Source organism: Alexandromys fortis, unplaced genomic scaffold (genome assembly GCF_014885135.2).
Source record: "Alexandromys fortis isolate MF-2015 unplaced genomic scaffold, M_Fortis_MF-2015_v1.1 scaffold_4, whole genome shotgun sequence".
Lineage (NCBI taxonomy): Eukaryota > Metazoa > Chordata > Mammalia > Rodentia > Cricetidae > Alexandromys > Alexandromys fortis.
In genome coordinates, this window is record NW_026067944.1 from 9538705 (window position 1) to 9563500 (window position 24796).

The window sequence follows — 24796 nt, forward strand, 5'->3', positions numbered from 1 at the left end:
TTTTTTTTATTTTTTTATTTTTTTTTTGGTTTTTCGAGACAGGGTTTCTCTGTGGTTTTGGAACCTGTCCTGGAACTAGCTCTTGTAAGTTTATGTACTGAGTCAGCTAAATTTCTTGACCGTCATATGCAAAAAAGACATTTAAACGTTCCAGAACTTTGAATAAGAAAAAAATTTTCCAGGAACACACTACCTTGCATATACATTTTAAAAGAATTTTATTGAGAGGGTACAGTTAATTCAGAGTCAGGTGTTTCGATAGCTTTGTGAGGCACTGGACTGAATCCCAGAAACATAATAATTACGATTCTTTCATTTATACTTAATATTTACACGTCTTTTAGACACACTATACTAATTGGATACCAGCATGTAAAGCACTTCCACCAACTAAAAAAAAAATAAAATTTCCCTTTTGTTGGGAGCTTGCTTACTCTTTAAGTTATTTGGAAATACAGCCCAAGTCATTATGTTCGATTGGTACCCTGTTTGCTATACAAAGAGTTAAATTTCCCTTTCTCGATTTTTATAGCGATGTATGAATGAGAATGGCCTCATTCAGCAGATGTATATGAATGTTTGGTCTCTAATTGGTAGAACTATTATGGCAAGGATTAGGAGGTGTGGCCATGGTGGAGTAGGCAAGGCCCAGACAAAAGGGTGGACTTGGGGGTTCAGAAGTCTATCCGGGGCTCAGTCTCTCACCTTTTGCCTTCAACATGAAAACCATGATGTAAATCCTCAGCGACTGCCCCAGCACCATGCCTGCTTGTCTGCTACCATGCTCCCTGTCATAATGGTCATGGTTAACCCTCTGAAACTGCAAGTCAGCCGCCAAATAAATGCTGTATTTTATATGCTGCCTTGGTCATGGTGTCTCTTAAAGCAACTGAAAAGCAACTAAGAGAGGCTCCCCTTACTTTCTTTCCATTCTCCTTTTCTCTCTATCCCACCATCTAGCAACCACTGTTGCATCCCATTCTTCCAGGAGATTAACTTTCTAGCTTTAACAAGTGAGTGAGGCCATGTAGTGCTTACGTTTATGTGTCTGTTTTATTTTCTTGAACATTATGAACTAGAACTCTATCTAATTGTATGCAAAGGGCGGAATTTCATTCTTCCTTTTGGCTGAACATTAAACACATATTCTCTCTTGTCTTGTCCTTTAATCCACTGATGGACACTGTCATCTGGGTCTTCAATGTCTTCCGTTGACTACTTACCAGCTTGTAGGAGGAGTAGGCAGAACCCTGAAGATAGGCAGCCCAGCGAAAGAAAGTTATTGAGGTCTGATGCCCCAAAGATGATCTCGACCCTTTCTTTTCTTTTTGCTTTACATCTGAGATTAGGTGAGCAACTGCTTATTCAAAGTTCCCTGCCTGCTACATTCTGCTTCACCAGAGGTCTAAACTGAGAGAACAAAAGAAACTCATGACACTATGGACGTGTCCAATAAATCTTCCCATTGTTAAATGTAATCAACTCCAAATGCTCATAAGCACGGTACTTCAGTTCAGTTGTATATAGTGAACATTCTGACCAGCAATCATATCATAAGGCGCCTGTGTCATAGGTCCTCTGCTAGCAATGCAGTGGTTGAGATCATGCCAGGCTTGAAATTTACAAAAAATACTGGCTGAGAAGTAAGTGAAAAGTGTAGATCGTTCATGGAAGTGGTGCAATGATTTTTCACCACTTCTACTTTATATGAAATGAAACATTTCTAAGTTACATGGTAGATTGACTCACTCTCTATGGGCTGGGGATGACAACCATACTAGGTACTGAGGTTATAAGGATCAATCTCTATTCTGAGGCAGTGTGCTGAGCAAGTATTCTGGGTACAACGGGAGCTTTCAGTGCCAGGGGCTGAACATAAGACAAGTAGAGGGCTGGATGCAGGCACATTGAGTTGCTGACTAATGTGGAAAAAGGCAAAATGTGGTATTTCAGAGAAGGAAACTGCAATATTCTAGGACTGTGATAGGCATATTAACCACCAGGAACCACCTACCTATCAAGCTATTTTCTAAACTGCCAGTGATACTTGTATAATCATGGACTGTATCATGCTTTACACTCTCCAATAACTACATTTTTTACAAATGTTCAGCCTCTATCTGACCCTTCAAAATGCAAACTAACCCCTTCCTTTTCTGCTTATCTCCTATCAACAACTTCAAACCATCAACATTTCTGCCTGATTGCAATCATACTAACTGATCTTTTCTAATCCTGTTCTAATTCACTCTGTCCACAAGGTACTCTCAGGTACCATGGAAGTGATGTTTTCAACTGCAAATCAGAACAAGTCATCTCCACCACTATCTAAAGTCTGGGCACTATAGTGGAACCCACACGGCAAGAGAGCACTAGTCCTACCAAGTTGTCCTCTGATCATCAAGTGCTCACATGTACACACGAAATGAATAAATAAAAAAAGCACAAAGTATAGAACTGTTCTGCAATGAACGTACATTACCTCTAATTAAGAAAAACATAAAATAGAATTTTAGAAGTTATTTTTTCTTTACTTTTTGCCTTAAGATTATTTTTAGCCATCTTCTTTCATCTGTCATTGCCAGTTGAGACAACCTCTAATATGCCTTGAATCAAAGATAATTCTGGAAGTTCATTTCTGGACATATGAAATGGACAGAATGGTAAAGTTTTAGAAGTCAAAAATCCAGCTCTGTATTTGCGCCTAGCACCTGTTGCTTACGAGTCGTTGTCAGGCAGACAACAACATGACGATGAATAGGAGTCAAAATGCTGTCCTTTCCCACGGAATACCCATTAGCACACATACTCTGCTGATATTCATCATCTCTATCGTCTGAGATGCCACCTTTCTACCTCATAATGAATTAAAACACAAAGCTCAAAAACAGAAAGAATTCATGTGAGTTCTGTTAAAAAACTCTCCAAGATCAACATGGGAGGACCTGAGGTTCTGTTTTCATCCATCTGCTGTGTGATAGTCAACAAATCTCTCCAGATTCTGTCCTGATGATACACAGAGGCCTCTCTATCATCAAAATTTTTATGAGTGGCTTATTTTATAGCTGGGCATAATGGTGCATGCCGTTAAACCCAGCAATTGGGAGGCAAAGGCAGGTGGATCTCTGAGTTTGAAGCCAGCCTGGTCCACACAGTGAGTTCTAATACAGCCAGAGCTACATAATGAGACTCTGCCTCAAAATAAATAAATAAAAATAAAAGTGCCATATTTTTCCCATTCCGTCTCATCAGAACCATTTGAACTCCTAGAACAAACACTTCCATCTTCCATGGACTATATTTTACAAACATACTACCCTATTAGTCAATATACTTGTCTATTTCACACATAAGGTTAACTTACTTAGTCTTGTCTTCTTCTTCTGTTTAAGTGAAGACAATGAGACTGTTACAAGTCAAATTATTCTAAGAAGCATTATTTACTAATACAACAAAAGATCACACGTATTAAAGGGAGTGGGAAAGGTTTCTTTAACCTCAAAGTCAACGTTTCTTTCATCTCAAAGTCATGTTTTTTGAAATGTAGTTAATAAAATCTAAAAAGACTATTTTTGATTGATTACTATAATGATGACTTTCCGTAAGATAGAGTACTCCGCTGGTTTTGCTGCTAAGATAGTGAGCAGATGCCTGCCTAGTCCTGAGGGAATGTCTCTTCCTCGGTAGAAAACAGCTTAAATAGGAAGCAAACAACCATATGCTGGCTGTTGGCTGCTTCACAGATGACATCGGGAGCAGTATTCTACAGCGGGAACCACAAAGGGCAAGGTTCAAATTAATTTCCCTTAAAAATCAATGTAATTATCCAAGATCGAAATAATTGGTAAATTTTACGTGTATCACAGAATCGTGCTATTAATTGCCAGGCACAAAATAAATTTAGAAAGTGCTAACGTTGAGTAGAGGAGAACACATGAAGAAAACAGTCTCCTAAAATACACCTTAAACTCAATGATAGTATAATCATCGCAAACCGGAAAACGTGGCTGGCAAGAGAACCATTCTTCGACAGCTGGTGCTCAAACTGACTCAGATACACAGGAGTTTTCATAAATCTTTTTAAAAAACAGCATATTCTGTATTTACATGAACTAATTTAGATATATAATTCATATTTTATTTCTGTTATTCAAAAAATTATAATTAAAAATAATTTAAGAAAATATATTCAGTACTAAAGATTCTTTTCTTTTGCAAAACCCAAGATTCCAAACTTCTTGGTATAAATACTAAAAATAAGTACTGCTAAGCATTTCTTGTTTCAATTTTCAGATTGTATAACTGTATACAGTAAGTAAAATTGCATTAAAACTGAGTTTCTCTACAGGGCAAGGTTATATACATAAATGATATATGTGTGTACATATATATACATACTTTCACATATATAAAATTTCATACATCTACTTATCACTGTAATGCAGATGAAAATGAAACAAGAAATTCCTAAAGATAACCAACCAGTCCATGCAGTTCTCGAACAAAAATATTAATATGCAATAAACAAGAATATTATGATTTCTATATAGAAATAAAGGCTTACGGAGCATTCTATATCTTTTCAAGTTTAAGGGATTGACAAGGATTAGGAACCACGAACTCTACTTGTTGTTACAGCTGTAAAACTTGGTTCAAACACAAGCAAAACACAGATAAAATGTTTTCCAAAGCATTACAACAACTGCTCCTAGAGACCAGCACTGCCTCAAGACGCTTCTGTTAAAGCGGTTACTGACCAGCATCGCTGTGAAATTAGAAGCACTCTCTGACTTCCTGTCTGAGCCTTGTGGAGTGCAAGAATAGTTCTTACTCTACTCATGGCACCTAAACTAAGGAAACATGTAGAAAAACAAAGAGCCGTGGTACACTCCAGGAAAAAATAAAAACCACACTCTAACAATACTCCCAGGCTTGTTTGTAGTGAATCTGGCTGACATCTGTGCTCACCATCAACAAAGTCGATCAACTATGTAACATGCAAAAGGGCTGATTTGGGTTTTAGAACAAACGCCTCCAGAAAATGAGGCCAGGACAATATGAATTGTCAAAATAAATGAGTGAAATGGTATGAACTAAATTATTACATGCTGACTTGCAGAATGCTAAAGGAGATATTTTTATGAATTGATAGTTTCTAAACTTTCCAAACACACAAAAGCCCTTCTGAGGGCAGGGTGCTAAAAGCAAACATAGTATCCACTAAACAAGTGTTTCTCCTGACCGCTGTAATGAAACTAGCAGGAGAACTACTGGACCCGGATGTATAAACTTCTTCGGGATTTCAAAACATTTTATCTTTAATTAGGACACATATATCAAATTGTCATTGATACCATTCTAAATTTGAGAAGTATAAAATGTTTATTATTTCTCTGTTTATAAATATAGAAATTATTCTAAGCATTATAACGTATTCAAATCCTTATATAATAATTGGTACATTTATAATATTCACTTTTATATGGTGCACAGTGAGGAAGACGGTGCTAAAATTTGTAAATTAAGTATCATGAGCTCTGAATTTGGTTTGAATTCCCACGAACATATTTACTCTCAGAGGATGGAATGTCCAGTTTACACAGAAAGCTGAACTGGAAACTAAAAGTATCTTTAAATACCTACACAGAAATTGCCTAAAGACAATTACACGCAGGGTATCCTGACAACTGAGGGTAACGTAGGGGGTATTTTGAAGAGGAAACTAGAGAAGGGACAGGTTGATCTAATCAAGTCTATTCTAAATACTGAAAATGACAAAAATGGACCAGAGTGGGAATCATAGAGAAACTAAAAATGCTCTGTGCTATTTCTGTTGGCACAAACATCATAGCCTTTGGTTTTATTTCTTGCATCCAGGGTTTGTGTTTGTTTTTCTGTTTTGGGTTCTCTCTGTCTCCCTCTCTTTCTCTCTCTCTCTGTTCTATGCTGGTTTTATCATAATTAGGAACCTACCTATACCTTCTCTACCAGGTATAATCACCTTAATATTTTCCTCAAGGAGGAAAAATTATCCAACAAGAAAAATATAATGAAAATTACAAAAGTACAAAGATAACGTTTGTCAAAACATGTACCCTGTTTTATAAACAGGAACACAGTTCACGGTTTTTCTTATATTCCATTTAAAAATGGCTTAAAACATAAACGTAGAATCACTTTCTGCTGTGAGCATGGCACCCATTCATCTTATAAGTCCGAGACCTTCTCTTTTGAGGCCTTGACTTTGAGGCAGGTCAATAAGAAAAAGGGCAGTAAGTGTATTGTCTATCAATTTAAACAAGAAACGTAATCTCAAGTTTCAGAAAAACAATTTAGAGTGTGACATAGGTGTGATGGCCCAGGCCTGTAAACGCAGCACTGAGGCAGGAAGCGTCGAAGTTCAAGGCCAGCTTGCTCCACATGGCAAAACCACGTCTCAGACAAAACAAATAATAACAACAAAATCGTAACATGAATGGCTAGTTTTGACATAGTCTAAAGTGGTTATTTTTATTCAATTTACATATTCTTTTTGATATCAGATATCTTGAGCAGTCTATCTCAGTGTAAATACCACAAACCTTGGTGGAGGGAGGGTTTAAAACCATTTACTATCTTTGGAGTTGATTCTATATTAATATGATTAATTTCTAAATTTATCTTTAAATATAATTAGTTATATATGTTTTATGTGTTCATGTTCTAGTTGAGTGGTGAAGACTATTAAAAGTTATATAACTAAAACTTAGGACATAAGTCATGTTAAAATATAGGTAAGGGTGGGAAACCCTAAGCATATTTTAATAGATGCATATATATACTTCAACTCAATTAATATGAATCTTATTAATCTTTACAATTCCTACGTAAAAAATTACAGATTTCTGATATATACACATAACAGGATCCTTTCAAGGGCGGGAAACCTTTTAGCTACCTACTGGATGAGGATGGAATTTAAGAGAGGTCAGGTTCGTATCCAAATACAAGGCACACCTGTAGCACAGATATAGCCATCTAATCATTCCTCAGCAACTCCCTCTCGCGATCATTGCAAAAGTGCTGCGTGTGACACGTGTAGAAATAGACAGAGCCATCAGGCCAGCATGCACCTGCTCCTCCTCAGGCTCTGCTGCCCTCACACGGTAGGAAGCTTCTGGATACAATTCCTGGATGGCATACTGCTTTACTTCCCGACAAATCTTACACAGTCAACATTGTTAGAAGAAACCACGGAGGGCAATAAAGCAAACTCAGTGGAAACATTCTACAGAAAAACAGCGGCTGGGCACTGTTGGAATACCCAAAAAGGATGAGAAGTGAGGAACACTGACACACAAGAGCTTGTATTTATACAAAGCTAGACTACCGTCATGCAAAGGGTGTAATGCATGCACAATTTCTTAGTGCCCCGTCAAGACACATGATCCCATGTAATTTACCCGGGAAAAGCATTTTACTTACTAGCTACCTCCAGCGATGCGTTGTGGCTCACAGCCTCTCCCAGGTAATTCCTTGCTACACAGATGTAGACCCCTTCGTCAGGCCTGCTTTTCCGTCCATGTACTATACGTAAGAAAAATAAAGATCCACTTGGCAGCAACATTCGGTGCGAGCGAGGATCATCTTTGTCCGTCTCCACTCTTTCCCCGCCTTTGTACCATTCGATCGTCGGGGTGGGGCGGCCTTCGGCTTTACAGTTCAAAGTGGCAGGTTCTCCTTTTGAGACAATTAGATCTGAAGGGTGTTCAACAATGCGAGGTGGGAAATCTTCCTGACGAAGACGGGAGCCTGCGGAAGAAGGAAACAAACGTTTCATATTTCACCTGAGCATGAAAGGCCTAATTTCAGAAGAACAGACTTTAATGGTTTTTAAACATTGTCCCGAATGGTCATGCTACCCCTTAACCTTGATTCTAAACACTCAGGTTCTCAACCACAGCGCCCATATCCGAATGCATTTGACAGTGCACTTGGAAAAGATCTCTTGCTAAATTCTACCAGTATAGATGCTGCCTGCTGGTCCTTGAGAGCCCACAGCACAGCCCTTTAATACCTCAAATGGGATGGCTAGTTTTAATTGCCAACTTTATGCCACCAAGAATCACCCAAGCAGGGAGTGTCAATGACGAAGTGTAGATTGAGGTGGCCTCTGGGCATATCCATGGGGAGGGGGTTATCTTGAATACGTTAATTGACGCTCTGCCCATGAACTGGTTCATGGCACCAGTTCGTGGTCCACAGATTTCAGATTATATAAAAACAGGAAAACTGAGTGGACCCAAGCATGTATGCAGCAATCCATGGCTTCCTGTTCTCGACTACGGATGGACCATGACTACCTGCGACAAGTGCGGCCATGTTTTCTTCCCTCCTTGATGGACTGTAACCTGGACTTGTGAGGCAAATAAGCCCTTTCTCCCTTCAGGCTCTTTGTCAGTCTCCCTATCACAGGAACAGGACAAAAAAGGAAACTGTTTCTTGTCTTCGCAGAAGAATAAATCTGCAAGAGGTTTGTGAATATTACAGGCAATGGTATGGACTCCTAGAATCCCTCTTTTAACCAGCACAAAGTAACAATTAGCAAAATGTCCTTTAATAAAAAGTATCCCCTTTACATACTTCATATGTGGTCTGAATGTAACTGGCCCCCATAAACTCAGAGGAAGTGGGACATTAGGAAGTGGGACTTTATTGGAGTAGGTACAGCCTCATTGGAGGAAGTGTGCCGCTGTGGGGATGGGCTTTGAGGACTCCTATATGCTCAAGCCACATTGAATGTCTTGACCACTTCCTGTTGCCATGGGTCATGATGTAAGGACTCTCGGCTCCTGTCCCAGCACCACATCTGCCTGCGCCATGTTGCACCATGTTGCACCATGACAATAACAGACTGAACCTCTAAACTGTAAGTCAGTCCCAATTAAATGGTTTTCTTTTCTAAGAGTTGCCATGGTCAGTGGTCATGGTGTCTCTACACAGCAATAGAAAGCCGAACTAAGACAGTATGACTGTACTATTTTTTGCAATACATCTAAACATCAGAAACAGGGATCATGTCTGTCGTTGTGTAAATGAGAATGAAGGCTCTGGAATCTGAACACTTGGTCCCTGGCTGGTGGAGCTCTTGGAGGGGTTTCTGTGGCACCGCCTTGGTAGAGGAAATATGTCACTGGGGGAAAGGTTTAGAGATTATATGCCCTTGGCCACTTTTCATTTGCTCTGTTTCATGCTTGCAGATTAGAGATGTGATCTCTCAGATGCATGCCTCCATGCATGCAGATTAAAGATGCGATTTCTCAGATGCATGCCTCCATGCATGCAGATTAAAGATGCGATTTCTCAGATGCATGCCTCCATGCTTGCATATAAAGATGTGATCTCTTAGATGCATGCCTCCATGCTTGCATATAAAGATGTCATATCTCAGATGCATGCCTCCATGCTTGCAGATTAAAGATGTGATCTCTCAGATGCATGCCTCCATGTTTGCAGTTTGCTGATGCTCCTCTACCATGGTAGACTCCAAATAACCACAAGTCTAAATAAACTCTCCCTTCTATGAATTGGCCTGGTCATAGCACTCTATCAAATGACAGAAAAATAACTTAAAATACCTTTATGTTTTTAAATAGTCTCAACTGTTTGTTTATTTATTTATTTTTGCTGGGACTATAGCAAATATAAAATGTCTTAAACCTTGGTCAAATTCACTAACTCTAGCTTTCAAACCTGGCTCTCATTGAGTATGCATGCCTCAATGAAAACAGCAAGGTAGAAATGTCTGTTCCATATCTCCAAATGCCATCCCCAACTTGACACCACTAATATCCTGGGTCAAACAACTGTCCCTTCTACTGAGACTTAGGAAAGTCCCTTTAGTATCCATTTAGACAGAGTCAGAAGGCTTTGGACTCATTTGTTCTTAAGTTCTTAAGTAGACCCACAAGCATGACCTTTTCTTTCCCCAGCCCAGATCTCCACACAGCCTGCTCTCGCCTTCCTGTGCCTTCTGTCAGCTCCACAGCCACACTGCGTTTCCTTCTGCCCAGCAAATGCCTGCCACAGGCATGGGGCTCCAAATAAGCTGCCGTCCTCGAGGCCCAGGCTTCGTTCAATTCTCTCCTCTCCTGAACTTTTCCTACCAAATTCAGTTCACTCGTTTAAACCTCAACAGCACTAAGCTTCACAGAGCTGTCACTCAATCTATTTATCTAACACTTCCTACAGTTTTCTCTTCCCCACAAGTCTGTGGGATCTGCGGGGCTTCCTCTTGCTCACAGTCGTCTGCTAATGATGGCTGAACATACTCCAGTGTTCTGGAAACGTGAGTGGAATCACTGAGAGAATAAATACATGTCAGGAAAGAAAGATCTAACTATGATGAGGGAGCTAAAAAAAAAAAAAAATCACAGACGCTAGGTCTGCGTGTGGGGTTGCACGCCTGTACCCAACACTTGGGAGGTGGAAGCAGGAGAGTCAAGAGTTCAAGGTCATCCTTGACTACATCATTAGTTTGAGGCGGGCTGGAGTATAGTAAACTGCATTGCAAAGATGGCAGAGAGGTTAAGAGCACTTCCAGAGGACCAAAGTTCAATTCTCAGCAACCACATGGTGGCTCACAACCACCTGTAATGAGATCTGGTGCCCTCTTCTGACCTGCAGGCATACATGCAGATAGAATACTATATACATAATAAATAAATAAGTCTTTAAAAACAAACAAACAAACAGAAAGAAGCATGCATTGTAGAAAAAGCATAAGGCTTTCCTCTTTAAACTAACCAGTGTGCACTATATTCAATCACAAGAGACTATATGGCATACAAGCTTATTCATATCTGCATCTCATTTGGAGCTACTATAATTAATAGTTTGTCTTAGGAAAACAACTATGAAAGGAGAAGTTAATGATCTCAGTGAGTAAGAGTTTCATAACCAGGGGCTGCAGAGATGGCTCTGTTGATAGAATGTTTGCAGTGTAACATGAAGAACCGCATTGGGATTCACAGCACACTGTAAAAACCAGGCACGGTAGCACTCATTCAGTATAGGGTATAGGACAGCCATCAGATAGAAGGGGAGAGGACCTCATTGACCAGCTAGTCTATCTGAAGTGTTAAAACTCCAGGTTAAGTTAAAGACACTGTGTGAAACGTAAGCTGGAAGACTGATATGGGAAAGCACACTTCTGCCCTTCACACATGCAGGCATGGGGACTCATGTTTGCACGGACACAGAGGTAATGGGATGGGGTTGACAGAGACAGAGATGGATGGGGAGAGAACGCTACACTATACAGAGACATAGTATTGGTTTAGAACGTGGTACACAGTATGCTTTGCATTCTTTGAGTCATGGCAGACTTGAAAAGGAGGAGAAATAAACCAGAAAGATGGGAAAGAATAACTTAGAAATGCTTCTGTCCTCACAAAGAAAATGAAATTTTCTTCACTAAAAAAAAATGAAATTCAGGTTGGCTTTTAGGTAACCCATAATTAACAACGTCATGAACCTCCATGTATCATTAGCCTTTAGGAGAGACATCATTAGGAAAGACAGATACTGGTGATAACCAACTAATGAGGTGGCACACACTCACAGAAATTTTACATTACGAAAGTCCATTTGAGCCAGGAAACAAGGCTGCAAATGTTGCTATACTAACGCAAAACAAGGGCACCGAAGACAGCCCCGTGCAGTGAGAAGGATCTGGAGCAACAGCTCTTGAGAAAACCCCTAAGAATGAGTCACAAAGGGAATCGAAAGTCCATTTGAGCTGGGAAACAAGGCTGCAAATGTTGCTTTACTAACGCAAAGCAAGGGCACTGAGGACAACCCCATGCAGTGAGAAGGATCTGGACCAACAGCTCTTGAGAAGACCCCTAAGAATGAGCCACAAAGGGAAGCAAGGCAGGGAATCCACCCCGGGCACAGCTACTAGACCTCACAGCATACTGAAGGGATCTGCTGCCAGCATAGCTGATAAGGTGTATTGTCAGAAACTGGGAAGCATAAACCTGGAAAAAAGAAGGATGAAAAAATGATGAAAAGTGAAAAAAGGAAAAGAAATAAGATGATAGTATAGGCTTTGACTACCAAGTGAGTGTTCTGCAGGTTAGATGAGTGTGTGAGTGAGTGTGTGAGTGAGAGAGAGAGAGAGAGAGAGAGAGAGAGAGAGAGAGAGAGAGAGAGAGAGAGAGAGAGTTCACACTTGGAAGTCAGAAGCAAATGCTGGGTATCCTATTCCAGTACACAGTATTCCCTGAGACCAGGTCTCTCACTGAAGTGCAGTTCATAGATTGGCCAAACTGGCTTGCCAGTGAGCTCCTGGGATCCTGCTATCACTGCCCACAGTAATGGGGCTACTGATGCACTCTTCTGCACCAGGCTGCTCAGGCTGAGCATGCAAACTCAGCTCTCCGGGCTCCCAGGGGACCCACTCTAACCAGTGAACCATCTCCTCAGCTGGAAAGTCATTTGAGGTTTTTCAAGTCAGGCTATTATTTGGCTTTAAAGTGTTTACTCTTGATAGAATACAGTCAACATAAGCAGACTAAGGTAGGGAGATTAGCTGCCAGATGCTTGCACCTTCAAATTAAGAGTCACTGAACCTGTACTTAGACACCGACAGAAGGGCAACAGGGAAACGGGAGATAATGATAAGTTAATCAGCAGAGCATCCTCACTGGCAATGTGGAGGATGGTGAAGAAGAAAGCTCACGAGGGATACAGAATAGAGAGATACTACTCTATCACTGGTGGCTAACGTATAGTTTCAGTGAGCATAGAGACAAAAGACTTTTGTGAGAGAGAAAAAAAAGGTGGGGTATCATTCTAGAAAACCCAGAGAGAAATGTTGAGTTAACAGCTCTGTCTCCACGTTTGGCCTAAGAAACACAATCTCAGCTAGAGCCATTAGCCGGAAAGGAGCTGGGGCAAAAATCCTGGGAAAGAAGAAAACCGTATGGGGGGAAGGTGTAGAGGAAGTCACGGCCAATTGCAGAACCTGGAGACGGCCCAGGCTCCACTACAGTACACTGTGGCTGAGGAGAATCTCCATCTGAACCTCAGTTCCCCAGAGCTGGACCACAGCCAGCAGGACGCTGGGGAATAGAAAACCCAGACCCAAGTTTTCAGCACCGTGTTTGTACAGCAGCATTCAGTAAAAGCTCCAGCAATAAAAATGCTTTCTAGATTATTAATGACTGATTTTTAAAATTCTCTATGGACCACACTTTCCCCACATTGTTAATAACATTTCTCATATTAAAGGGAAAAAAGCTGAAGTTCTCAGAGTCTAGTCTTACTAATGCACGTTCTGATCTGCCAGAAAATGCATGTAATATGCACTGTTTCCCAGGCTTATTTACGTACTGAAGCCTTTTCTTCTTCCTCTCTCTCTCTCTCTCTCTCTCTCTCTCTCTCTCTCTCTCTCTCTCTCTCTCGGGTTATACTGAGTTTTGTGTCTGATGAATATATTTGAATAGAAAACATACACCATTAAATATATAGTAATCTTGAAGAGAAAAAACAAAATGATCAAAAAAGTAGTCCTTCGACTGCAACAGAACCAGGACTTGGGAAATCACAACCAGAACAAGGAAGTGTTTCAATTCTTCACAACGTTCGACCCTCAGAGCAGGGACTTTGCAACATGTGACTCATAGACCTAATGAGTTTGCTGCAATAAAAAAACCCATAAACACCGCTCATCATCTTCATTGAAACTGCAATAAATGATTTTTGTGGTTAAATGTAAGCAGGAAGGAAGGGGACTGGAGAGCAATCTACCATCACTTCTCTACCATCTCTACTGGTATGGAAGTGGGTGTCATAAAGCATGGGGTCAACAAGCTGTCCTGAAATCTCATCTGTCATTCAGCTGCGAGGCGGCAGTGCTGGGTCTTGGTCCTTGGCAAATCCAAAACTCTTGTTGTTTGCAAACAGTCTATGCATTCTACTGGGGCTAACCGGTTAAAATCACTACATAAATATGGGTTGTCCCTTTGGCTTTAGGTCCTGCAAGTGTTCATTTTGATGTCTTACTTCTAAAATGATGATGACGAAAATATCAAGAAGCTGACAAGTCTGGTGACCTCTGTTTTTTCTTTCTCTATTAAAAAAAAGGAGCATTTACCTGTAAACCAAATGAACTCATGAAGAATTCATAATCAAAGTTTTCCTTGTATAAGTATGAATTCAAATTGCTAGGCATCCTTACATTATCAGTTTTCAGACTGCTGAGATCTTCAATTTGCAAACAACAATGTGTATAATTAAAGCCGTTTTTATAGCTGAGTGTGGTGGTATGCCTGCAGATCCAGCATTCAGAGGGCAAAGAAAGGATCAGTTATTCCAGAAGAGCCTGGCCCACACTGTGCCATCCCTGTGTAAGAAAATATTACTGAGCTGGGGAGAGGGCCCCATAGGTAGGTACTTCCTACAAAAGCATGAGGGCCTGAGCTCAAATCATCAGGACCAAATGGAAGCTGGGCACAGAAGTATACATTTGTAACATGGGGAGGGGCCTTTTTAGAAGCTCACTTGTATGCAGAAATGCACAATACAGAGGAGCAAGAAAGATGCTGTCTCATAGTGAGAGACAATTATCAACACCAAGTGTATCCTCTGACCTCCGCATGTGTGTCAACGTACGGGTAAACCCTACCCACTGTAGAAATGCTCTACAGTCAGAAAACGGTCGCAAGTCACCTACCAACCGCCCCTATGGTTGTGCTAATTTGTGCACGGTTTATATAAAAAGATAGAAGGTTTATAGAATAATTGGCAAAACCCACGCCTTGTATTGTAATGATGTAGTTACAAAGAAAAGAAAGGAAAAGAAAAAGGAGCTGAAGTCATAACAATGTAACAAGACACTGAGGTGATACTACTCCCTAAAAGAACCAGGGTGACACTACTGTCCTTTAACAAAAACTTGGGATGTTACTGTCCACTGCTCTTAAGAAGAATACTGGTGGCTCCCTGGGGATGTAACACCATTAACTTCAGCAAGATCAGCACCACAGAAAGGGCCAGGGCAGAATTCCTTCAACAACAGCCCAGTTGGAAGATAAAATATAAACAAGAGTGACCGAAATACCTAAATATTTACACAACCACAGCTGGAAAGAGGCATTCACGTAAGTGCTAAGTATTTCAGGGAAATTCATCAAAGTCACATGAGATTTATGATGAAGAATCCAAACTAGCTGGATGCGAACTCTCCAACCACCTACTGAGACATTACTTACAGATACACAAACAATCAGAGACACTGGTCCTATTGATATTCTATTCAGGCTTGTGTATAATTTTATTGTTTCTCTTTTCTCTCTAGCATAAAATCAGTATTTCTCATAAGCCTTTATGTTCTCAATTCCATTTCTCTGTACACTGAAGAAAAACCACGGTTTTATACAGAAATTCCTACTTGTATCCAAATTTCTCTTTAATAATTTTGATAGGTAATATCAAGAAGCTTGTAGTAATTAAATTCTTCTGCTGAATCATATCAAAGAACAAATATGCTTATAAAGTTGCTAATATCACAAAAATTCATTAAGTCATTGAGAAACCTGCAATAAATACGAATAAAAAATTTGGTGACATCTGTTCAAGACTGGGTTAGAAATGTATGTAATTGCCTTGACAACATACTTATATTTGAAAGTAAATTGTATTTTTAAAGAAACCTCACCATTTAACTTTATTTATTTATTTATTTGGCTTAAGTTTCACTGCATTTTAAGGAAGATTATCTCTAATTACAAACACACACCCCGTCATCACAAATCCAATAATTTTCCTGTCAGAAGTTCTTCCTACCAGGAGATGTTTGTAGAAACCAAGAAAACACCACCTACCCCATTGCTCACTAAGTACAGGATATAGAAGAAGAGACAGAGTCTGAAGCTAGACTTGGCCACTTAGCAAGATCTTATCTCATAAAACACCCAAATAAATAAGCCAATTAACTGCCGACTATCCTCTAAGGAGTCATGCACATTTCCAAAGCACACTCAGTGCTATGGAAATAAATACGAAAACCAAAGTCGCCATGCAATGAAGAATAAGCACCCTCAGCTGAAAATACACACAGTGAAGAAATAAAAGGGATGCAATGCATTAAAGAAACTAAATGATGGGCAGGTCAATGTGTTGTCCTCAGTTCCTCCACTTCCCTTTGTTATGAACTTTGAAAAGGTCACTTAGAAAGAGAGGAAAAGAGCCATCTATAATAATCCCAAGAATTAGCTCAGTGCACTGGTAGACCTACTGTCTACAATGATCAACAAAACAGTGCCAAAATGAAATGCCAGGAGAGAATTTCTACTGTTTGGGTAGCATATCTTTATCATCAAAATCAAATGGTTATGTCCCTAGAGACGGGGAAAAGGTTGACAATATTGTAGGTTAAATTTTAGGGATAATTTTGAGCCCCCCAACTCTGCACCAATTTTAAGAATGCAAACCCTGAAGAGATGCCAAGTTTGCTCACTATACGGACAACCTCAGCTGCGACTTCACCCTGGCCGTGGGTTCAGAGACTAGAGGTTGGGAGTTCATTCTAACTTCATTCTTTTCCATGTTTCCTTTAGCAAAATGTCTAGTAAAGGTACCAATAGTACGTTTCTCTTCTGAACAATGCTAAGTGACATGGTGTACATATCTTAAAGACCCAAACTTGCTTGTTGTTTTATCCATCAATCTCTCCATCATTTGCTTACATAAGGACTAGTAAAGAAAATCATTGGTTTCAGTCTGAAGTGTACAAAGAGAGACAGAAAATATTTGCAAGGATGACATTAAAGCCAGAGGCAGTGGTCATGATTCCAGAGGTCAGGTAGTGGAGGGAAAGACATTTTGAATTTGAGGCTAGACATGACCACATAGTGAGACCTATTCTCATAAGACACCAAAATAGATGTATTAAATAATGTGAGCTAGTGAACGTAGGAAAAAATAGTAGAAAATTGGAATTAGAATAGAATAGCTTCACGTAAAATTTGCGAACTAGTCTAGCATGTGTACCAAAAGTAACTAAACTATAGACTGGGTATAACTACCTGGGCTTACATCTTGTACTAGTTAGCTATTTAGACTTGGATAAATTGCTTAACTGGTTTTTGCATTTATAAAAAGAAGACAAGATAGTATCTAAATTTTATATATTAACATAATGGCAGATGCAAAAAAGAGAGAGAGACAACCATTCCATAAACACATGGGTTTGAAATTTTGGCAGCTACGTGAACACCACTCTTTAATTTCATGATCTTCCTTGAGTATCTTTCAGTCTAGCTGCACTCTTACCATTCCATGAGGATTTCTCCTCCAGTTTGGGAAAAACTATGGTAGGCGAAGCTTAGCCCCTAGCTTCAGTTTACATAAACTGCAAATAAATTTTATTTTGCACAATTCGTGGAAGATTCTGGAACAATTTCCATAGAATACCTTTGAAAACAAGGGAAGTCAAATAAAGGAGACTAGAGAAAGAGCTCCAGTAGTAAAATGTTTGCTGTACAGGCATGAGCATCGCGTTCTGCTCACCCACACCGAAGGAAACAGCAAGGCCATAGCCATGTCTAATCCTAGCGCCGGGATAGGAGGGGACACAGACATTGCCTCCAAAGGCACAAGCACATGTGAGCAAACTTGCACACATCCATGTAGGCAATCTCATGAACATCATACCCCCCAAAACAATCATTTTAAAAAGCATTTAATGTGGCCAACTGACAGTTTTCCTGCAAAACCCAACGTGTTGACCATCAAAGGCCACCCATAATGAAGCACCTCTGCTTCTTAGAGGAAATACTACAAATGGGCATGCCGTACACTGAAATGCAGTACTTCCGAATGGATAAGCCCAGGCTTCTGGGATACTACTGGGTGAGGAGTCATGTGCATTTCATGTTAACTTTCATAAGAAACAACAACAAAAAAATTCTGTGGACCACAAGAATAGAGATTAAGTCTGTCAGGATATCTAGATCTGAAGGTACAATATAAAGAATACCCTAAAATATCAACTAGACCCTTGTGATTTTTCTGAGAGGGGATTCTGAAAATATCACACTTTTTGAAAATCACTATACGGATAGTCCTCTTATTTTTCTTTATTGCAATGAAAATATAGTTAGTAATCATCTTGGATCGTTTCTATCAAATAGAAAACAGCATGGTATTGCAATCAACGTAAATTTTCAGTTCACTTATATACATATAATATGGAAATAGCAGATGGCGACATATTTGGATCAAATGACAAATTTTACCATCCAAGTGGCCGGTCAAGAACACTTACAATTGTATAAACAAATCTTGTCTAACAAACTACATCTGTCCTCACCTTAAAACTTCTGAAACAATAACCTGAAAGAAAAAAAAAACTTGCTCATATGTCGAAAAGACGTTTTCAAGTCTCAAATTTAAACTACATAAGAAATTAAAAATATGTACAATAATATAACCAGAGCAAAGGTTTCAAAAGCATCATGTAAAGCTAAACGAATCCTTTCACTAAAGAGCTGCATTCCATTTTCATAGAACGTGTATAATATAAAAACAATTTAATAACAGTCCAAAATCTGAAGTCAATTAAAGTAGTAAAAATGAAGCTTTGAACTCTACTATTTGAAGCACTCATACTTGTCATATGGAAAGAACCCTTGATTTTAGATGAGAGGATGATGCCTTCAAAATAAGAGTATGAAACTGCCGTTTTAAGGATAATTGTCTAAAGACAATTAGACTTCTAAAAAACAAAAAATTCTTAAAATACTCTGTTGAAGGCTTACTGGGGAATTCCTACAGGATCACATTCAACTTCACTCTGTAGAAACACAGTAATTTTGACATGAATAAGAATTTCTTAAGAAAAGCTTTTCTCACATTAGCAAACTAATTGTACACTTTCCTTTCTTACCTCCTCCAAATTTTTCTTTCATTGAGCGTTGATTTTTAATTTGGTAGTCCTTAGGCAATGTGCTAAGAGAGGTGGTAAGAGGGGGTACCTATCATTCAGCATGAGGACATTTAACGAATTTTCCAATGCTAACTAAAAAGATTTAAAAAATTAAAAATTTCAATAACAAAAAACTTAAAAAGTTGTAATATTTATTTTATAAAAATTAATTGCATAATTCCAAAATAAAAACTATCAGCTTTTTACCTAATACAAAAAACTATCATAAATACATATAAATATATAAGTATGTATGTATGCATTTTTAATTCAAAAATATATGATGGGGAATCTTTGTCAATCAATTATTTTTAAGAGGTGGGACCATGTTAGGGTGTGTCTTCCTACGACCAGAGGAAAAACTACATAAGGCCCAGGTGCTCTTTTTGTGTGGTGCCCTTGCAGCACAGCTGAGCTTGGACTTCTTGTTCCTGTTTCGTGAGTTTGCCCCTTACAATAAATAAAAATATAATTGTTTTATCTTTTAGCTAGCCTGGTTATTTCACAAACCAAGATAAATCAACAAATATATACACCCCCCCAAATTCTTCTACTTTTAAGAACATCTCAGTTCGACCTTAACTCAAACACTTCTACATCCCAGTCAGTCCCCTGAACAGCACCTTGCAAACTTCAGGTGAGTAATATGTGTTTAACAAGTTTGTCAATGAATGTGGAAGAAGAAAAGGATGGATGAGCCCAGACACATTCTTAAATAGCTTAGAATGCAGTAAATACAAACATCCACCAAGGAGCCAATGGTCCTCTGAACAGCTAGAGAGAGGATAATGGACACCCCCTCCTCGCCAACCAGGAGCCCTGTGCAGAACAGGCATCACTTGTGAAAGAGAAAGATAAAAGCATGTGATGATCATCGTGTGGTGTGTCACGTGAACAGAGGTGTGAACTGCTCCATTCTAGTTAGAGAAAGTCACAGGGAGAGAGTCCTAGAGAGATAGATCTGGGAAACACAACCTTGCTGAAAAAGTAGATAATTTTTTTTCTCTATAACTTTCTCTGCTTTACAAATATTCTGAATGCTGCTGTATTCAGAATAACATTCTCCAATTCAGAAATTGTGCAAGGGCACAAATTAGTCGGTGGGGGGGGGAGGGAATGAAGAAAATGAAATGTGATCTTTACTCTTTAATTCTTTTAACTTATTCACTTAGCAAATGTACATTAAATGTCTCCACTCTCTCAGGTTTGTGCTAGAATGTAGCAGGCCCTAAAACCAAGTGTTCCTAGGACCTGAATCTTTTGAGAATGTCTAGATTGCTTAGAGTTCACATCAATTATACATGAACTACACTGTCGCTACTTGAATGACGTACATGTACAATTAGCCCCCACTGACCATTTCAGTGTGGAAAGGAAAAAAAGTAGGGGGAGGGGGAATCCTTTCCCTGTGTGCACTAAATGAGCATTAAACAAAGGAGTTTTCTATCCAAAACAGGCAACACAGTGAGAATGAGTGAAAGCAGGGACCCCCACAAAAGCAGCCTTTCCTAGCGAGGTAGAAGACCTAGATGAGAGGAATCGAATGAGGGCCACAAACCCTGAGGCACATAGTTGCGGGGTCATGCCTGTGTGACCACTGGGAATTAGAAGACTGGATATGGATTTAAACCAATTAACAGCCATCAATTGCCTCTTCTCTCTAGGCATCAAATAGACTTAATCATTTCACTTATCGTCCATGACACCGCAAGCTAATTCCTAGTCTCCGCCATTCAGAGAAAATCAGTCATTAGAAGGCAATTGTCCCCTCACATTCAACTGAAAAGCCAACCTAGAATGGCTAGTCTCTCTCCCGAGCAAGGCAGACGGAGTAGTAGGTGCGAAGAATAGTACTGCCACAGAGCTCCAAAGGAGGAAAACGCATCGTGGTAACTAGTACAGAAGTATTAGTACGTAAAGTAATTTAAAACACATTAAAATCGTGTTAGAATATATGTTTGAGGAAAGAATGAATTACATCACAAACTACAAAGAATCATCATGGCAAGGAAAAGAAAATAATCCTAAGTTCCTTTTGTTTGCTCACTTGCTTGAGTTTTGGCTGTCGCCCTGTTTAGACCCTGTCTGATCTAGATTCTACTATGTAGATAAGGCTGGCCTTACACTTGTCATAGTCTTGCCCCATCTTCTTTCCAAGTTCTGGGATGATGATCTGGCTACTATGCCTGACTTACAAATCAGAAAATTTTGATTTTCTTATTGACCAAATAAGGACATTTTTCACTGAAAGACAATGTAGAAAGGAAAAAGGCTATCATATCACTGTAAGATTTAATAATCTGTATTTTCAAACAAGAATAAAGCAGCCTATTAGGCGCGCAAGATAAAAAACAATGCTTAATTTTCTACTTGTTTATTTTCTGTTCTTGCTTCATCTTAAACCGCAAGAATAATAGCTATAAAATGGTTGGAGTCAAAGAAAAAAAAAGAGAAAAGTAAAACAATGAATGGAAGTTAAATGACTTCAGCTCAACAGCAGTTCCTAAGTGAAGGCTCTGTGGCTAGTTCTACAGAGTACAGAATGCATCTAAACCCTTACAGGACTGCAGGGACTTGTAATTAGTACTATAGAATAAAGGGAAAAACAAAAGCCCAGAACGGCCATCTAGGGCTGTGAGCAAGTACTTATAGAGCATGTAAAAACTCCACAAGGGTATCACAAACCCTCAGAGATCTATGTTGATACATGCTGAAGGCACAGAAAGTACAACATTTCAGTCTGGGTACATTTATGGATAGTCTTGTTTACATAATTATTTTTATCTGGCTTTGATTCTCAACTGGAGGCAGTTCTGAAATTAAATGGTACAGCCTAGGATTATCACAAGTGTGTGAGGGATAGGCAGAAAGGAAGCAGACAGATGTGAAAATTCAACATACAGCCAGACATGTGTCTAGGGAAGTCAGGGTAAGAAAGCTAATTAGGGCTCAGAGGTAGAGCAATGCTTTGGTTCAAACCCTAGCAATTAAAAAAAAAAAAAAAAGATAAACACAAACCTAGAAAGTGGAGGAGGGATAGCACAGACTACACAAAACTTCAGTGTTGTTAAAAGGAAACATTTGGCCGGGCGGTGGTGGCGCACGCCTTTAATCCCAGCACTCGGGAGGCAGAGGCAGGCAGATCTTTGGGAGTTCGAGGCCAGCCTGGTCTACAAGAGCTAGTTCCAGGACAGGCACCAAAGCTACAGAGAAACCCTGTCTTGAAAAACCTAAATAAATAAATAAATAAGTAAATAAATAAATGAATGAAAACATTGGCAAATACCTCCAACCCAAGTACATATTTATAAGAATAAGCTGATATATTTAAATATATACTCTTAAAACAACTATGTTAGATTTATATAACTAAATGAGCTTATATAAAGAGAAAATAAAACAATCTCACTGTCTTGGGTGAAGGCAAAGCAAAACCTGGGCCAATTTCAGGAGTTCTTAGTTGTTTTATGTCATAAGATACAAAGTGCTCTCCTAACAGCAGTCGTCAGGAACCTGTCCCCAATTCGACGCCACCATAGTCATAAAATCAACACTCCATTCACCTTCGCCTTCAGTAACGTGCCCATCTGTCTCTGAGAGTCTGACACAAGCAAAAGGCAAGGCCAGTCTCCAGAAAAGCAAGGGTTGGGAATTTCGCGGATGGTAAATCAAAAATTTGGAAAGACAGAGAAAAATGAATGAAAACTCTCACAGAGCATGTGACACCCAGGAAAGGGTCAGGAAGATACTGACACTCTGTGTGACCCAGAAAAATGTTTCACAGCTTGGCTTCACTGGGTATCATGGCATAGGTATGTTTAAGATTGCAGACTTCTTCAGAAAAAGGAGGAATGCTGAGAACAAGAGAAATAGAGGCCTCCTGGGAAGAGCACACCAAATGGTTATCCAATACCAAGTCAGCCCTGAAAATGTACAGAAATGTACATACTGGCAACATTTTATGGGATGAGCAGTTTGGGCCTATTATCTATCCACCCATCCATCCATCTTTGTATCTATCTCTCTATCTATCCATCCATCCATCCACCCATCCATTCATCTTTGTATCTATCTATCCATCCATTCATCCATCCTTCCGTCTATTTATAGGAGCAGGTAGTACGCACACACACATACATACACATACCTAAAAATCCCCACAATTTTTAAAAAGATGTCAGGAATTTGAAAGAGAGAAAAGCAGGGAGGGTTTGGAAGGAGAAAAGGCAAGGGCAAAGTGATGTAATTATATTAATCTCAAAATAAATATTGATTAAAAAGTAGGTTGTGTAAACCTTCATTAGAAAGGACAAGTGAGACGTTCACAGTCTCCAAACATAAAGTAGTTTGGAGGAGATGGCGACATTCATCGCCTAGATTAGATCAGAACATACAGTATATTTTACTGAACATTACACTGTAGTCTATAAACAGTGTTCACATGCTAATCAAACTTTTGATGAAGGAGATAAAAAATTAACTACCCTGATAGCTTATACATGCTATACACATATGGAATTATCACACAGTACTCCATATATTTGTGCCAAAAAAACAGTAATAGGTATCAATGAACAGAAAAAAAAAATTAGTAAAAGTAGATAGCGTTTTCTCAGTCTCAAGAGCACACAACAAATACTTTTTGTTCAGAATGAGAAGTCTGAAAAATATCAGCCTGCATTTATATTTTAATTGATTTAATATTTTAATTCTTACTATCTCCATAACATTCCCGAGTAGGCATTGTTATTACACACCATTTATAGGTGAGAAGTAGAGGTACAAAAACGTCAACAGCACCCATCTCCGTACTCAAATAATATACTTATTAGACCTAAAAATTTTAATCCTCAAAATTAATGTAAATATTAAGAAAACTACAGCACACATTGTGCTTCATCACGGTGGTTAGCAGGAAAAACATGATGGGTGCCTAGTCACAACACGTGAACATTTCTTCTAAGCCTAAATTTTTACATTTCTACCTCTCTATGACCTCAATTAATGGGTCAGATTCTTCACCCAGAAAATGAAGTCAAGGCAGCCTGTGAAAGCTGGACTAAGAACAGATAAATTTGTCAACATTCACATGGTCCAAACAAAGAGAACTGATCAGCAGAGTGAAAATACTTGATCAAAGTTGACAAGACACAAAAGCCCCTGGCTGGAATCAGGACACTGCTCTTCTTAATGCCACAGACACAAGCTTAGGAGGAAAATGTTTCATCCAACAACCATAACACATGGGCAGCCCGTGGAGGATGTGCTCCAAAAGTGTGTGTGGAAATTCTGGAAAGTCGTTCAGTGCAAGTTTCTTTGGGGTGTATATGAAGATTATGACATTGCAGAAGAGGGTTTAATCTCAAGAAATGGAAGTTCCTTCACTTTTGAACGGAAAAATGAGGAAACTCTCAGTGGGCCAATAACTTGCTTCGTACCTCCCAAACATGGTGAGGAGCTGAGACTCGAAATTGAAGGAACAGACATGTTGCCACGCAACACTGTTTCTCTGCCTTCCCACTTGTACCCTGTTCGCACCTACCGTTCACTGGATGCTGGCCTCCGCACAGATGAAGCAGAGTAACACCTGTTATTATTGCTTGTCCAAGCAGGAAGCTCGAGGGTTTCTTTTGTTATTGAAAAGTATTTTAGCAGACATTAATATTAGTAACAAAAGAACAAGAAAAGGGGAGGAGAAATGTGAGGTGGGGGATATAGCTCAGTAAAATCCTTATGTAGTGTGTGCAACACTCTGGGTTCAGTCCTCAGCACCATATGAACACAGCAAAACCGCCACACCCGTAATCAATCCTTTACATTGGA

The 24796-nt window shown here is 39.3% G+C and overlaps 1 protein-coding gene across 4 annotated transcripts in view; it reads right to left on the reverse strand.

The window, feature by feature from the left end:
- The window catches only part of Robo1 (roundabout guidance receptor 1), a 376555-nt gene that overhangs the window by 299459 nt on the left and 52300 nt on the right, over positions 1-24796 (reverse strand). For all 4 annotated transcript variants that reach the window (XM_050148900.1, XM_050148897.1, XM_050148898.1 and 1 more), the window contains exon 2: positions 7465-7791. In XM_050148900.1, the coding sequence (XP_050004857.1) occupies positions 7465-7791 (327 nt within the window). The remainder of the gene's footprint in view (positions 1-7464; positions 7792-24796) is intronic.